General features: G+C 37.9%; 1 protein-coding gene across 9 annotated transcripts in view; it reads left to right on the forward strand.

The window, feature by feature from the left end:
- PPP2R2C (protein phosphatase 2 regulatory subunit Bgamma) overlaps positions 1-17,232 on the forward strand; it is a 191,698-nt gene that overhangs the window by 138,395 nt on the left and 36,071 nt on the right. For all 9 annotated transcript variants that reach the window (XM_021550758.3, XM_021550759.3, XM_077782747.1 and 6 more), the window contains 2 exons: positions 2,910-3,022; positions 5,246-5,423. In XM_021550758.3, coding sequence (XP_021406433.1) covers positions 2,910-3,022; positions 5,246-5,423 — 291 coding nt within the window. The remainder of the gene's footprint in view (positions 1-2,909; positions 3,023-5,245; positions 5,424-17,232) is intronic.

Raw genomic sequence — 17,232 nt, forward strand, 5'->3', positions numbered from 1 at the left:
TAATCAGTCCTAGTGCTGCTGTGGTTAATCCAGTTTCCACCAACAGTGAGCAAGCCTAGGACCTGGAAAAATACTTTGGCCTCTGCTTCTCCCCCTTAGTTTTGGAGCATCTCAGCAGACCCCTTCATGCTGAGGAGGACAGAAATGGTCCCACTGGCACAAGCATTGGATTTTGGCTTTGAATTGCAAAACATTTGCATATGCCAAGGAGGATTCCTAGCCTCCAGGCACAACAGGGTTGAAGTCTCAAGATTCACCTCCTGGCATATTCTTAAAGATGGTTTTAGCTTCAGGGTACAGACAGCCCACGTTGAATTATTCACCGTCTCACAGATTAGCTGTGAGAAGCCTTTGACAATATATATCAATTCCATGCCTATAAAAAGGGATAATAATATGTTTCCTAACTTGAAGGCACTACCTGTCACACATGCTCATATTGGACAGATTGTAGAAATATCTTGAGTACTGTTTTTTGTTTACTGAATTCCAAGCCTGCTATTTTAATGCAATTTTTGATATTTTGCTCTCTGGTAATTTAGGATCTAATGCATGGTTTTTGCAGAAAAATGAGAACTGTGAAACAGCATCCTTTCCACATGCTCAGGTGGACAGTGCCCACTGAATGTGCTGGAAGTAGCATCCTGCTGTTCAGGAACATGAGGGGAGAGTCAGTCTAAATCTAACCCCCAGTATTTGAGGCTTGGCAGGTCTGCACCTGCCCAAATCTGTTTCTTTCATTCTAAGGAGAACTTTTGTGTGGAGTTGTTTCTGCACAGGTCACCTCTCTCAGAGTCAGTCTTGGTTCCTTTCCAGTTCACATTATCAGCTAAGCTTGGATTGTGGCGTCTTAATTAATGGAGACAGAAGGAAATCACCAAGGCATTCAAATACCACTGTGGATTTACAGTGCTTGCAGTTAGAAAATTTGCAGTTTTCACTGTAAAATGAATGGATTTAGTAGTGTAATAATAACAACTTATTATGATTCATTGGTATCTTTTGTACCAGAATATATTTGGGCCACTTTCAGTGTGAGCTACATAAGGTAGATCAGAATTTATACAGATTCTTTTATCTGAGGCTTTCAGACTGCTTACCAGATATTAATTGATTTTAACTTCATAACACCTTTGAAACTGAATGCTTAACCTCATAGAGATGTTTCTATTTTTTTATATTTTGAAAAATATAAGCATACTTAAAACTTCTAAGGAGTATTTAAAGTCCAGAAGTAGATAAAGGAGAAGAAAACCAATACATGATAACCTTATCTCCTAATAAAACAGTTTTCACTCAGGAAAGAGGTAGATTTATTAATAGCAATCAAATATAACAATGGAAAATTGTAGGTTTTTTATTATAATTAATTTTGCAATTGCTGTATTTATAATTTTTTTACTAGATCAGCAGGAAATGCACTATTTACATGTAATAGATAATCCAAGGGCATTATATGACCTATGTATATTTTTAGTACTTAATTAACATGATACACAACACAAATGAAATTTATTGAATTTTTAAAAGGAGCTTTTTAGTTGCAATTTGAACTAACTTTTTGTTCTGTAGATTGACTGTAACTGTATTGTGATTTTTTTTGCTTGTATATTAGCATATCGATATAATTAAGAGATACATAATAGTAAAAAATGAGTAATGAGGGATTGATTTTGAAACAATGAAAGTTCAAAGTTAGAAGTTGCTATAGAAGTGTAAATCAATTAATGTTTTTCCTGTATCCTGTCTTTAAAGTGATTTGTACTAGCATTTGAAAGTAGTATTTGGATCAGCCACACTGGGAAAATTATTATGATCTGCTATGTGCTTGGGGAAAGAAAGGTAAAGGAAGAAAGTGGGATGAAATCAGAAATTATGCAGGAACTGAGGTTAATAAATCTGTACTGAAGGGCAGAAGCTTTGGAAAGACTTCGGCTGCTGCACAAGCAGATGAGTGAAGCAAACAGAATCTCAGGGACAGATTTTTTGCAGATTATTTGGCATTGATTTTTCAGTCTAGGAAGCATTAGGGTTGGCAGGTTAGGAGCACAACCACAGTGGGAGTGGACAATCAGCATCAGGAAATCTGGAGCTTCAGCTTGTACAAAAAAACCCCAAAGACAAATGCAGTGTGAAATGTTTAAAACATGTTTGTTGGTTTCACAGGCTCTTTGGTAACTGAGAGACATCATGACTCTCTCATCATGTGCTCCAGCCATCATGAGAAAGGAAGAGTATGGATTTTATTCCATTAGGATTAATACATTTTTCTCCTTACTTTTCTCTCTTGCCATCCCAACACATTTCTCTTACTTTAGCTGTTTTTTTTTTTTTTTTTTTTTCAGCTGCTTTCCATTAGGAGGGAGAAATACCTCGTTTTTTACACAGCCTTTCATTTACAGGAGCTCCTGATGTTACACCAGTGCACCACTGCCCATTCCCATAGAGGGCCAGGAACAGGTCATTGGCATGGCTGTGTACTCCATGCTGTTCTTGTGCTGTTTTTAAGTAACCTAGCAAACTGCCAAACTGGTTTTAATATTGACATTATTTCCTTGCCAAGTCAGATTGATAAACCGAGCTTCAGCAGTGAGCATTGAGTAGTTTGGGTTTGTTCCACCTGCAAACAGCCAGGTTGGATGCATGAGCAGCACATGCTCTACATGCTTCACACAGTCTTTCAGCTGCCAGGAACCCCTGACTCGGTGTGAAGATCTGGAATGTGCTTTATGAGTATTTTGTCTGCTGGCAACATTTTCTGGATGTGCAGAATGAAGTGACCCAGACTATTTCAGCACAGGACTTGTCTAAACCAAGATGTAAAATCTTCTTTAAGGAATATGTTGTGAAAGATGAGTAACTGCATTCAGAATTCCTGTGCTGACAGTTGCTTGTCTTTCCTTTTGAAGATAAAACAATCAAATTGTGGAAAATTACGGAAAGAGATAAGAGACCAGAGGGGTACAACTTAAAAGATGAAGAAGGAAAACTTAAAGATCTTTCTACAGTAACATCTCTGCAGGTAGGCTTCTGACCATGTTCAAAATTAGATTGTTGCTGAAAAAGGTACTGCTAAGTCAGTAAAAGATTTAAATATGTACCTAATGCTAAGTATTGATATGATTATTCTAACTGAAGCTTTAGCTGACTGGTAACTGTATTGAATCTGCCACATATTTGAAAGTCACAAATGCTTTAAGATATACTGACCAAAATAAGTATTTTTGAGAGTTCATGTTGGTTTTGTTTTTCCTGATAAAATTCTCTTATTGTGACTTAATGTGCTTTCATAAAAGCCTCTTGTGCTGGAAGCATTTTAGTTGTGATTAATTTTGAACAGGTTTCTTGCCGCATTCAGACCAGCTGAGTTAAAGACAGTACACCCACTTTCAGTTTCATCTTTTTTTTAGTTTTATAAAAGAATTATTTTAAGCGTGGGATTTGCAGTAGTCTGTCCTCTGGTAAACCTTAGATTCTGCATTGCTGAAGAGATGCAGTCATGGAACTCATATAAGCATAAGTGATCACAGAATTATTCAGTGTGGAAAAGACAGTTAAGATCATCAAGTCCAACCATGAACCCAGCACTGCCATATTCAATAAACCATGTCCCCAAGTGCCACTTCTACACATCTTTTAAATACCTCCAGGTGTGCTGACTCAACCACTTCCCTGGGCAGCCCCTTCCAGTGCTTGACAAAAATTTTGTTGAAGAAATCTTTCCTAATATCCAATTATAACATAATAACCAATATAATCTAATTATAACATAAGCCATTTCCCTCTCTCCTGTCACTTATTTCTTGGAGAGGAGACCCATCAAACACGTGTTAATGTAGATTTTTGCTCTCAGACTTTTTTGGCTGAATTCACTCCAGGTGTTTCGGCAAAGGAAGTGGCTAAAGGCTAGAACTGGAAGGCTGTGTTGTATAAGTACTAGTATGTCTTTAATATTGAAAACAAAACAAACAATTATGGTCTATTGGGGAAAAATGTCCCAAAGTGTAAATATGACTACATTAATGGAATATTTATCTATTCTGTATGATTAGGCAAACAAAACTACTCCAGATTGCTTATAGTCTGAGGCTTCTCTGATAATTGAGCATTCTCTTGAATGGAAGAGGAGGGGCAGGCCATGATCTCTTCTCTGGGGTGACTGTGACAGGACCCCAGGGAAAAGCCTGAAGTTGTGTCAAGAGAGGTTTAGGTTGGATATTAGAAAAAAGTTCTTCATCCAGAGGGTGGTTGGGCACTGGCACAGGCTCTCCAGGGCAGTGATCAAGCCTGGCAGAGCTCAGAAACATTTGGACACTGCTCTCAGGCACATTGTCTGGTTCTTGGGGATGGTGCTGTTCAGGGTGGGAGCTGAACACTGTACTCCCTGTGGATCCCTTCCAACTTGACATATTCTGTGATTCTGTAATTCAAAGGTTGAGTTTTGTTTTGTTCCTTTAGTAGAAAGCAAAACTCAAATGTTTAATTACTCTGTATTCCTCTTTAAACTACTTTGTGAATTGATGTATGATAGATTGTTTCTGATGCATGTTCAACAACATTGAATAGTTCCAGTCATGGACCACAGCTTTACAGTGTTTAATGCTTTATTGATAGGGAATAAATTGAGTGTCTACTTATTGAAGCATGACTTTGAAGTGACACACAGGGAAGTAACGAGGGCACATTGACAAGTGATAATCTGTGATATTGGCTTTTCAGGGGTACATGTGCATGTAAAGTATGTAATGTTGGCTTTGTTTTGCAAGCCTTTATTTATTATATTATTTCTCTGAGATTACAGCCTTTTCACTACGTGAGTTTTTGGAAAGAGAAACATGAAGTAGCAAAACAAATAGAGTTAAGTGATTTACAACTAAGAGCAAACCCTTTAGCAGGAGCAAAATATGAGTGCTTCACTGCTTGTCAGAGCCTCCCGCACATGTGGGACAGTAGCTTGTGCAGTGGGACTGACCTGTTCTGTTGCAGCTGACAGTCCCTCCCTTCCCACAGTCCAGGCTTTCCATCACTCTGCCTGCCTCCCTGCTCTCTCCCTTCTTCCTTGGCTAGGAAGGCCTTGCCCAGCATGGGGAAATTCAGTTTGTGTACACTGTCAAGAAGTTTTATAATATTGCAGTCTTTGAATGCTTACTCTCTATTGGAATTCTCATCATCCTAGCAAAACAGTATTTCAAGTCTTACTCTCTCTCTGGTTTGTGTTTTGTTTTTGTTTTTTTTTTTTTTACAGGTGCCTGTTTTGAAACCCATGGATTTGATGGTAGAAGTCACTCCCAGGAGAATCTTTGCTAATGGTCACACTTATCATGTCAACTCAATATCAGTCAACAGTGACTGTGAGACATACATGTCAGCGGATGATCTCAGGATTAACCTCTGGCATTTAGCCATCACAGATAGGAGCTTCAGTATCCTTTATTGTGGTTCCTTGCCCAGTGTTCATGTTAGTAGTGCTTAAGAGGACTATTTTAAAATATTTTTCTGCATGTTTTAAAATATACCTTTACTTACCAGAATCCCTGCAGTATTTGTAACAGAAAATGCTGAGATATTGTAAGAGACAGCTAAGAGATTGGAAAAATCAGGGAATTTTATATAAAAAAATAACAGTGTGGTAAAGACATTTAAATAAGAAACAGATGTCAGCTGAATGGTAACTATCCACCTGAACAGAATACTCTGTACATTTCAGGCTGAGATACTGCACCTTGTTTTGTTGCAAGGTCAGTCCTTATCCTGTCCCTGCCCCCATTCTCCATCATCCTGCTTCCCACAGCCCTAATGCCCAAGATTTGCATAGTCTGGGGGTGAGGCTCAGCTGCTCTGTGTGAGTTGTGTATGTGATTAATGCAAGCACTGATGTCTCAAGTGCTGGTGTTACCCTGAGAGCTCCGTTGTGGAGTCATTCTGGCCATCTGTGAGGCTGCCCCTTGCACTACAACTGCTTGTCTTGGACGGGGAGCAAAAGAGAATGTAGCCAAGAAAAGTGGTTCTCTGTGTTTTGCAGTACATAAATAGACTGGTAATAAGAGAAATAGGTTATGGGGACAGGTCAGAATGTTGTATTCCTTTGGTGATTTCTTTTTGAGTGTATCAAAAGGAGCTAGAAGAATATGTCTCTGTGGGTTTATATGAGGGACTATTAGATGTCAAAGTGAAGTTGTGCTGTTGGGGTAGTTCTCCTCAGAGAAGGCACCAATGTGATGGGGTGTTCTCCTTGTCTCTGGTGATTGTATTTCTTCCTTTGTGGGCCAGGTCATCTTTGAAATTTAACCCATCCTTTTTTGATGTCACAGGAAACAATGATCTTTGAATCAAACAACACTTCATGTCCTTAAAGAACTACCTTTGCAGAGTAAAGTGACAGGTACTCTTACCCTGGGAAATGTATATCTGAATATCTCCTCAATTTGTTTTCAAACTCAAGCTATTCTGTCCTTTGCACGTGTAGATTAAGCAAACTTAATAGGTTCCCTCTTTAATATGACTGTATATTTAGAAATAATTTATATGTGGTACTTCAAAGTCCAGCTATGTCTGCCTTGATAGTCAAGCAATTGTACTTTCATTCTTTAGTAGGACAGATCATAATTATTTGCCAGCACACCTGTTTGAAGCAGCAGTGTGGCTCTGACAGTGTCCTCCTCACAGCAGATTCACCTTTCCAGACTTCTCCCTGTCATGGACCCTTTTGCAAGTGATTCTGCTGTTGTTCTCCCCTGCTGTGTGTCCTCCTCTTCTAAGGCAGAGCAGTGGGTCAGACCAAGCACAGTAACCTCTGTATCCTGTGTACAATCACCAGATCACATTCCAGAATGCTTATGCAAGATAAGGCTTTGCCTTTGGCAAGTCCTTTTATTGTATTAAATCTATGGATTGTCAAGACAAATGTTCCTGAAAAGTTCCAAAAAACAAGTAAATAATTTTTATTATAGTTCATGAGGACAACATGAATTTTTATTGTCATTTGCCACACTAAGAGCTTACTGACAGAAATATCAGCAGTAAATTAATAGCTGTGTGGACTTTGTTTCATGCATTAGCCCATTCCTGTGGTTGAGTATTTACTGATAAAATGTTTTTGAAGGTTTCTGATTGATTCATTGATTTAGCTCTTAAAATAAAGTTTATAATGGCACACTCATTTTCTGAGTATGTTCTAAGAATGATAATGAGAGGGAAATTAAGAGTGTGTTTTTGAGTTTTAGGATAGGAACCTTTTCCTGTGTCTGAGATAAGCACTAGTGGCTTTGGGATACTTGGATTGGGATACAGATATTGCTGCTTCTTTTACACTTGAATGAAAATCTGTGAGGACTGTGATGAAAGTTCAAGCAGTGACAGGAGACAACACCAGGTAACTGGATAATCAATTCTAGGGGCAAAATGTTCCTGCTAAGGTGCCCATGGTGGCAGCAGATTGGCTTTTGTGGCTGGATGTCTGTATGTATTCAGGAGAGTAGGCTGAATTACATGGGCTGTGCCCACAACTGTTTCAGACAATATCAGCTGTACCTGCCTGTACTCAGTTGTCAAAACCAGGGCATCAAGCAGTTTACTTTTACCTAATTCTTTGATACAGAGAAATTTTGACACAGATATTCCAAAAGAAGGTGAGATACAGAACATTGCTCATATTGGGGAATTAACTGGGAGGCCATGATAACTGAAGGAAGGGGATGAGTAAGTTGCACTTGCATCAATCTCCTGACAGGGATCTTTTTGTCCATACAGAGCCCTGTACATCTTGTAAAATTGCAGGGATGTGTTTTTCCTTGAATAACAACATCTATCCCTGAAACTGCATTTCTGTCCCACAGAAAAACAACTTACGTAAAAATCTCCTGGAAGTAGTTGAGTTTCTGGTAGAATCAGTGGGTGTGCCAGTTGCAATTAAGACTAGACATACTAAGGTGAAAAAATTCTGCCAAGCAAACAGTTTAAATTATAAATGAATGTTGCTGGGCTTGCTGCCTTCTGTACCACATTTATGACGATAGGCAGGAGGAGGCTGAGGCTGTTTTAAAAATGCTTGTTTCACATCTTTTTACTGAATGCAAAAGGGAAATGAAGCATCTTGCTATTTTACATTCAAGGCTTGATTCCTTGAAATGCATGTTTAAAACAATAAATAGAAAGCATTTTGGTTTGAAGTGGATTTTGTTAATAAGGGATGTGGCAGGGATGAGTATTTGTCTTTCAATTTTCCCTCAGAGGCGGCGCTGCTACATATAATGACCTACGATCTGTTTACCCAAGAGGCTGGTTGTGACAATGACACAAACAAGTAGAGTTTCTGGACATTCACATCATGTCTGAACATCTTTACAAACTGCATGAGAAATGCTGGAGAAAGACTGAATCAGCAGCAGTATGTTTAGATATTTTTGCAAATAAAATACTTTGCCCTGTAGAATTTAATTTGAGAACAGTTTGGTTATAACCATCATTTTAGCAGTTTTACAGATCACTGATAGTTTTTCATTTCTTTGAAAATATAGAGCAATGGAGATCTTAAAAGAATTATCTTCCAGTAGTCTTTGGCAAAATATTTTAAATCAGTTTTGCAGAATTTGACCAGAATATTTATCTTAGGTAAAGCCTTAGGCAGATAAAATACAACTAGTGCTTTTCTGGTTTGCATTTGTATCAGTGTAAGCACTAGCTGAGGTGAAAAGCAGACAAGTGAGTTTATGCTATGCCTATGTAAATTTAATGAGGAGTATGCAAGACTTCTGTACATTGCTTCCCACTTGCAAATGGATCTGCTTAGTATTATTTGGGCAGGAGGAGGCAAGGGAGAGGAGGAGGTGAGAGAAAAGGAAGGGGGAAGGTTAGCCTGGCAAATAATTGCACATGCTGGGATTTTCTTTGGTAAAAGGTTTAATGTGTTTGGTTGTGTTACGGAGTGAGAGAGTCAGTGACCTTAATTATGGATGATATTCTGCACTGGAAAAGAAGTAAGGTAAGGGTTGTTGTATTTGTTAATGTTTGGTCTGAAATGGTTTAGCAGTGTTGCTCATAGTTTAAGCCTTTAGATAGTCATCTTGCGTGAAATGAATGAGAAAAAAGGACTGCCAGGAGCATACTGATAAGGCTTACTTGCCATTAGCAGCAATCTTTGGACTATCTAGCTGCACTAAATATTCTTTATGAGAATGTATTTGGATTGCTCACAGAACTATGTAGCTTATAGCACTTGAACTCCCTTCATTTCCTGCTAGCACACTATTTCACTCTAGAGGCTGTCATGGCATTGCTATGGAAACAACATCGCTGTTTCCAGCATGTGCTCATCTTGAGACTCATCTTGACTAAAATACTCATTTCTCAGTCAGATCAATATAGTCCAGGGTTATCCTGTTTTAATAAAAAATTCCTTCTTCTGTGTCCCAAAAGGGTTAAGCTAATTAGCAAATCACCATAGGGCCTTCTTGCAGTCTAATGTATTCTGGTATTTGAGGCATATCTTGGATAGTCAGTTTGTTAGGCACCATATCTTGGGAAAATGAATTTACTTAAGATGTAAACAACAGGAAAAAATAGAAAAACCCAAAATAACGTGGTACATTGATGGAGACCAAGTTTGTGGCAGCCCACTGTGCATCTGAATGTAGTGCACATATAAGGCAAATACAGACCTCTGGGAGCAGCCTAGGCTGGGGGAGATAGCCAGCCTTACAAAATCCCTGTACCTGCCTCAGTGCTAAGAATGTGAAAGCTAAACTGAAGCAGATCTACAGTATTGTCTTGTTATTTGGGCAGGAAGTTTATGCCCTTGAGTGAGATAAGGCTGTTTGTATAAAAATGCCTGAGCCAGGGTGACTGTGCAGAAGCTGTGTGCACAAGGATGCCTTTTCTGTGCTCTCAAAAGTGTGTCTGTACTGTGTGAGAAACTGCTGCCACCCCCACCCACTGCACTGTTTTCCTACAGAACATACCTTCTCTTTGGGAGATGGCAGACCTTACTTCTCTTTTGAGAGCTCTCTCTAAGCCATGTATGTGCTTCCTTTTCTGTCAAGAAGAATGTGTCAATCCTTATCAGGTATTTAAAGGATGAATGTTACACCATGGAGTCATATTCCAGCTGAGTTGCTACTAGCAACATTTGAGTAACTTTTCCTCAAATTTGTGTTCTTTTGTTCTTTCCTCGAGTCTCTCCATCTCCCACATGCATTGTGTCTCTCTCTCTGGTAAAGGAGAATGAAGACGACTGCAAAGCTAAAATCAGGTCTGTAAGTTAGAGGATTGCAGAGATGCCATGTACACTGATCCCATGGTTTGGAGAGCTCTCTGATTCTAACTCTTGAGAAGTTACTGCTTTGCCTTTCTCATTAAAATACTCCTATGCAAACAACTGGGGGGTGGGGGTGGGGGGAAGCTTTATTAGTGAGCTGATTAGGTTTTGGGCTGATGAGATTCCCTTGCTAGGCTCCACTTTTTCAGAACAGAATACAGTCTGTCTAAGAGTCTTCTGCTAAGACTTGACAGTTGCAAACCTAAAGATTTTCATATCTGACTTGTAGTCCTTAAGCCTTGTAGACCCTTGTCTTTCCCAAGAATTTTCCATTTATGTTACTGTTATCTGAAGCAATGGAAAAGTTTTTCAAGATAAATATTACTGTTGTAGAGGGAAATTGATTGTTATCCATTTAGCAACAATGCACAATCTATTTCAAGTTGTTTTGAAGTGATCTGATTCTCAAAGCTCTGCAAAATGGCAGGTTCCATTGACTTTTCCTTTTAACTTTTGGGTTTGAGATCTTTTCAGCTTACTAAAAATAAATTTTTTGAAATTGCCTATGAAACTACAGGTTCCAAATCACCTGGTAACTTGAGGATCATCTACACTGGTGTAGTTCAGTAATAACTTTTGCTAAGATGTAATTAATAGATTAGCAGCAGGTGCAGTAGTTCTTATATAGGTTTTACTCCTAATGCTTATAATTTCTGTGTCAGCAAAAGTTATATATGAGGGTCAAGAGGTTATAGATCATATACTGAGGCTTAGGATAGGAAAAAAACTCCAACATAAAGCTCCATAAAGTGCTGCTGATGGGACCACAATAAAGTGCTGTATAGATATGATGGTGTTAAGGGTACTTAAGGGAATTATTGAAATAATGAAAAATAGCCCCTTATTTCTGGAAAGATTCTTTTAATTAAGTAAGCAGAAAGTATAAGCAATTCAGATAATCTCCAGAAGTGGACACAGCACTTCAGGTGGAGTCTCAACAGAGTGGAGGGGCAGAATCCCCTCCTGTGACCTGCTGCCCTCACTACTTTGGGTGCAGTCCAGGACACAATTGGTTTCTGGGCTGTGAGTGCATCCAGCCTCTCATCCATCAGCACCCCCAAGTCCTTCTGGGAAGGGCTGCTCTTGATCCCTTCATCCTCCAGCCTGAGTTGGTACCAGGGCTTGCCCTGACCCAGGTGCAGCACTTTGTACTTGGTACTGTTAAACCTCATGAGGTTTAAACCTCTTGTTAAACCTCTTGAGCCCACTTCTTGAGCTTGTCCAGGTCCCTCCAGATAAGTCCTTGGTGTGTGTTAGGAAAAATGCAGTAAGGATTCTTTTATTCAAATCACACAAGAAATGTTTTTGGTGTCAGTCTAAGGGGTGAAATTAGTAAATAGGTAATGGTAATAGGAATATAATATATGTAACTCTATCATCTTCTCTGAACTGTATAGAATCCCAACAGTAAACAGAGCCTTTCATGAACTCTCAATAGACTAATTTGTAAGAAAAATTCTGTGTGTCCCTAGTGCAAGGTACCAAGAGAGAACTGCATTTCTAGGATCACTTAAATGACTTTGCCTAGTAGGCACTAATGTAGATTCAGCTTCTAAAAAAGGTACTGAATTGTCTCCTGCTTCTGTTGAGGTCAAACTACATCCAGTTCAGATACAATATTATTTCTGATGTGGTCATCATTATTTAGAAAATCTTAATTGAGTATAGCTTTTAAGCTTTTCAGAGTAAGAAAAGTTGTGTGTTTATATGTGAGCTTGTGCAAGTTGTAGTCTTTATAGCTAGCTGTGTAATTCAAGTAGTAGATTATAATTACAGCAGTAAGGCTGTGTGAATGGGCACTGTAATCTGCATCTTGCAGATTACTTGTTTTCAAGAAGTCCAGAGAAGTCTCAGTATCTTGTAAGAGATCTCTTAAGCATCTATAAATTCAGATTTAGGGAGCTCTGAAAACCATGACTAAATCTGCAGAAGTGGTCCTTCAATACTTTGTTTGGTTTTGTTTCTTGCCAGAGGATACTTTATGATCCCTGTCAGAAACAATTGCTTTTAACTATTCTGATTACCTTAAATTGACTCCTATCTTAGGAATTTGACTGTCAGCCAGTCAGAGAGAATTGGATGACAGAGCATGACTGATAGCCAAAGGAGCAATAGCAGAGCTAGTTAAGCAGTATCTTAGCACTGAATCCCTGAGTGAGATCCTCCTGGCCATACAGCTGAAATGTGTGTTGCAGTAAGAGCAAAGAGTGCATGGCTGGAATGTATGATACCAGTGCCATCAGGGCATGGGATAGCACTATGGAAATATTCCCTATCTAGCCATCCTCCAAAATAAATAAATTGGAAGTGTTGAATCTGGCTGTGAAAAGCTAATTACAGCTGAGGCCTTTGCATTCTTGGCAATGACCAGTCTCTTCCTTTTTCTGCATTTGCCTTTAAAGAAGTTAATTTCAGGTGATTTGAACATAGCTATAGTCTTGGGATAATTCCTGCACTGTAGATTTATTGTTTAATAGAAATATTAATTTGTTAATCAGAATACATAATTTTCTTACTTATCACTCCTGTCCATACACAACTTGAAGTATGTGCTTATGTTTTTCTTTTAATGGATTTCTTTATCTAGCCCTCTGTCTTCTCTAACACAGTTGTCCACAAATAGACACCCATACCTGTAGAGGTAAGTAAAAACAGCCTGAGGCATTAGAAAACTTGCTTTTTGAAAATGTATAGTGAATTGTAAAAAGGGAAAAGAAAATTTGCTGGAGTTGTAACAAATGAAAAATAATAGTGTGAAATTCTGAGCCTGTAAAAACTATTCCAGGATTCCTTAATAGTGCATTAAGGAACACAACAGGGATTTCACTGAATTCATGTTTGTAGAGCAATCTAGGCAATGTGACTGTAAGAGATACTTAAAATTTTACAATAGATGCAAAGATGTCTTTTTGCAGATCTCCATAGAGACAATTGCTTTCCAATTTAATAGGGATGGTAGGAAACAAGTTGCTATTTTGTATCAGGAATGCTCTTTAAAATATCATTATCTCAATATTTCTCAAGTTTATTGGTATGGAAGAGAGAAAGAGCACATAATAGAGCTGAAATGAAATCAACCACCAGATTTCCTTTTTCACCAAAGTAATTTCAGGTGTTATCAAGAATCTGAGATCCTTAGCAGAGAGGGACTTGGAAACTATGTCAAAGAATATTAAATTACAGATAAAGGGTCGTGTCATGGAACTGATCCTCATCTAAGTAGCACTCATATTTTAGTGTGACTGCAGTCAATGAAGTTATTCTTGTGGAAATGGGTAGCAGGATTCAGTCCAAGATTTATTGTCTTAACTAATTTTATTTCTTCAGCTGATGAGTTTTAATCAGTGTGTTGTCATTGTAGAAGCTTTTAAATTGCGTGCTACTGTTTCCCTCTGGATTAATTTCTCATTGAAGCATTTTGAAAATGAGCCATTCTCTGTTGTCACAGGTGCAGTCGGTGTATCCAACTTGAAAAACGTATATTATGAATTTATTGAAAGTTAGACAAAAACCCCCATTTACACAGTTCTAGGTACAATTATATGAAAAGATAATGTATAAATAATTTAATCAGCTCTGCCAGAGGGGAGAATTCTCTTAAATGAGTCTAATTATTCAAATTCCCTTGCGAGTTTGGACTTGAAATTAACCTTGCAAAGCACAGTCTTTCTCAGAGTATTAACATAAAAAAAGAAGAAAATATAAGTTATTTTGCGCACTAGCTTGAAGAGTACTCATACAAAGACATACGTCACAAAAATGCTCACGTGGTCATCTCAGGTATTGTGTCAAGCTTAAAGTCTGTACCTGTGTGTTCTGTGTGAGCTGTCAGAACCTGAGACCCTGGAAGCTTTTTCACTCTTAAAAGAGCTGGGACACTCTCATTAATGCACACATATCATTATTTTGAGTTGTAATAATACACATTGGTAGGGACTGCATGTGGAATTGCTGTAGTTTGTGCCTTTGGAATAGAAATGCTCTGTAAATAAAGGCCACATTAACTTTCACAAAGTTATGGCACTGGTCTTAAGAATAAGTTGATTTTGACTGTTGTTATACTGCATGCTGATGGTCATTTTTGAAAATCCTTTCAAGTGAATTAAGCAACCAGATAATAAGTCCTTGCACAAGATTTTATTCAGATATCTTATGCAATACAATATAGGTGATTTGAATGTAAATTTTATTACTGTTTTTAAAGTAGCTATTTTTCAGAAGCATCTGGATATTTTTGAAGATATTTTTATTTCATTACTCCCATAACAAGCATGCAGGGAAGGGGAGAGATTTATGCACTGAAAGACACTTCTAGCTAGCTAAAGTTTGCAAAAATATATCATTTGTGACTCAAATTGAAAAATCAGTAAAAATACGGAATTTCTCCAGCCTAGTGTGTTACAAATACTACTGTATTAGGGTTTTCTGAAATGTATATGAAAGAATAAGTTGCATATTGAAAAAAAAAAAAAAGGCACAACCAAAATCTCTAAAGAGTCTATACCCTCCAGCTGGAATTTCTGCTTTTATTTAAGAGACAGATCGTCCTCAGCTGCATGGGATTTTAGTAATTACCAAGAAGAAATTTCTTGATAGGAATTATGTGATAGCATATAGGTATATGAAAAGAAGAAAAGAAAGGCATTTCATCTCTTATTTCCAAGTTACGTGGGAAAATAAATCTCTGGCTATTTTTAAGATGGAGTTTGAGGAATTTTATATGTCATATTTCTCTGTACTACCAGGGACTCTATTCAGTAAACTAAGTAGATCCCTCTCAGTTTTCTGTTAAGCATCTAATGTATTTCAGGAAAGGTTTGTGAACTATGAGATTATATTGCTTTTGTTTATAAATTATCCTTGCCTTATTAATGTTGAATCAGTCTTTTCTTGGAACCTTTGCTAGTATGTAGAACATGATGCCACTTAACCATACTACATAGAACAACACTGCCTAAGAGAAGCTCAGCTCAGGGACTTAACAGTGCTCTTCTGTTAATAATTTATTTGTACCTGAGGCTCTTCTGGTATTTGTGTTCCGAATGTAACATTAAGCATGCCACAGTAGTTTCAGACAAATCACAATCAATTAATATGCAAATATATGAACTAAATATGACTTTGTAATCTTTCGTGACTGACTGCAGGTGTGTATTTATGAAGGCAGGTCTTCCTCTGTTGATTCATCCACTTAACTTTTCTTTCAGCTGTGTATACGCAGATAATGATGTCTTTGCTCTTGAAAATTTCAATCTGCATATGGTTGTTGCTAAAGCAGGCATGTAACTGTGTTTACAGTTGAAAATGTGGGTGTTCTTTTCAAAAAAATGAGCCAAAATTTCCATTCCTAAATAAATTAAAGTTTTCCAGTAGCTACTTCTAAATTCATTATTCTCTAAGTAAATCACTGGTTGCACTGTGTTGGAACAGGCCTATCTACGATAAAGTTTGGATGTGACCTGCACCATTTAAAATGATCTCTTTCCTACCTTTCCTACCAGTGCTACTTTACAATTCTCTGCTTTCAACACTAAGTCAAATATTGCAGCTACTCCATAGGCAGTTTCTCTTATATACTAGAGTTGTTTTTCTGCAATTTGCATAGTGCAAAGTCTGATTTTTACTGAATTTATGGCAGTAAAAGGAATTTCCTAAAATTTTACTAAGTACATATGAAAGATGTTGATTCTTTTTTCAAGTAATTTTTGTGTCATGGAGATTCAGATCTTTCTTGTTGCCATCTCTTATTATCCTATCAAGATAATAGGAGAGAGCAAAGTAATTCTGATATTGCAAAAATCAGAATGAGATCTCTCAAATTCAGAATGAATCTTGGGAGAAAGTTGCAAAAGACAAATGTAATAATGAGAATAATAATAACCTCTCAAAACCAATTAATCAAGGAGAGAACTGAGTGAATCCTGCCGTGACTGGACAGCTGCAGGTAGGGAGGAGAGAGGCCACTAGATCGAAATCCAGTCTTGCTGGCTCTTAACCTGTGCCAAGCCTTTGCCACTTCCTGCTTCAGTTTCATTTTCTGTAAAACATTAGCACTAATACTGACTCTGCTTTAAACCTAATGAATGGAAAATATTTCTAATACTACTTTGAATTTCTTGCTATGTATCTCCAGTTCCAAATAAAACTTGAGAAGTTTCAGCTTTGGCTCAGAAGTTGGATATTTAAGTTTCATTCTTGAACAGCTGTTGTCCCATCATCCTGAGGCTCTCTGTTCTATCAGCTGCCAGATAAATCAGTAACATCTTGGTTCCTAAACACATAGAAAGGGTCTGAGTGTTCACCCTTGTGATCTTCATGTGTTGTAAGTTTTCTGGTGTTAGAAGGCAGAAATAGAGAGCAAAACTAGGCATGACTCTAGCTGGAGCATTACATGCTAGACTGTGAGGAGACATGGGCCATCTTGTACTGACAGTGGTATGCTGAGGATAAATGTGAGGCCATTGCCCAAGAAGCATCATTCCAGTGTGCAGACCCCTTATTACCCACACTGTATAAAAGTGCACTGCCAATAATACAGGAGCATGTATTGAATATATTGTCCTGTCTCTGGATGAGCTAGATCTCAACCTCTTGTTTAGCTAACACAGCCAAATTCTCTTTTGTGGCTAGTTCTAGCTGAATAGGTGGAAAGTTTATTACTACTGCAGCCTTTTAGCTAGGACCATGACTTTCCTTCTTTTACTAACAGCTCTTTATAATCTAGTTTAACCTGTAATCCTTGATTTAAGAAACCTCAAAAGTCCACAGAACTGTGTTAACATTACTTAATCTCTTCTTTGTATGCTCTTTGTACATGTTCTTTGTATCGTGAGCAATCCCTTTACTTTGTGTTTGCACAGCACCTAACATAATTGACTATGGTTTGGCCTTCCACATAGAGCTAACAGGCCCCATAGTGT

Source organism: Lonchura striata, chromosome 4, assembly GCF_046129695.1.
Source record: "Lonchura striata isolate bLonStr1 chromosome 4, bLonStr1.mat, whole genome shotgun sequence".
NCBI classification, from domain to species: domain Eukaryota; kingdom Metazoa; phylum Chordata; class Aves; order Passeriformes; family Estrildidae; genus Lonchura; species Lonchura striata.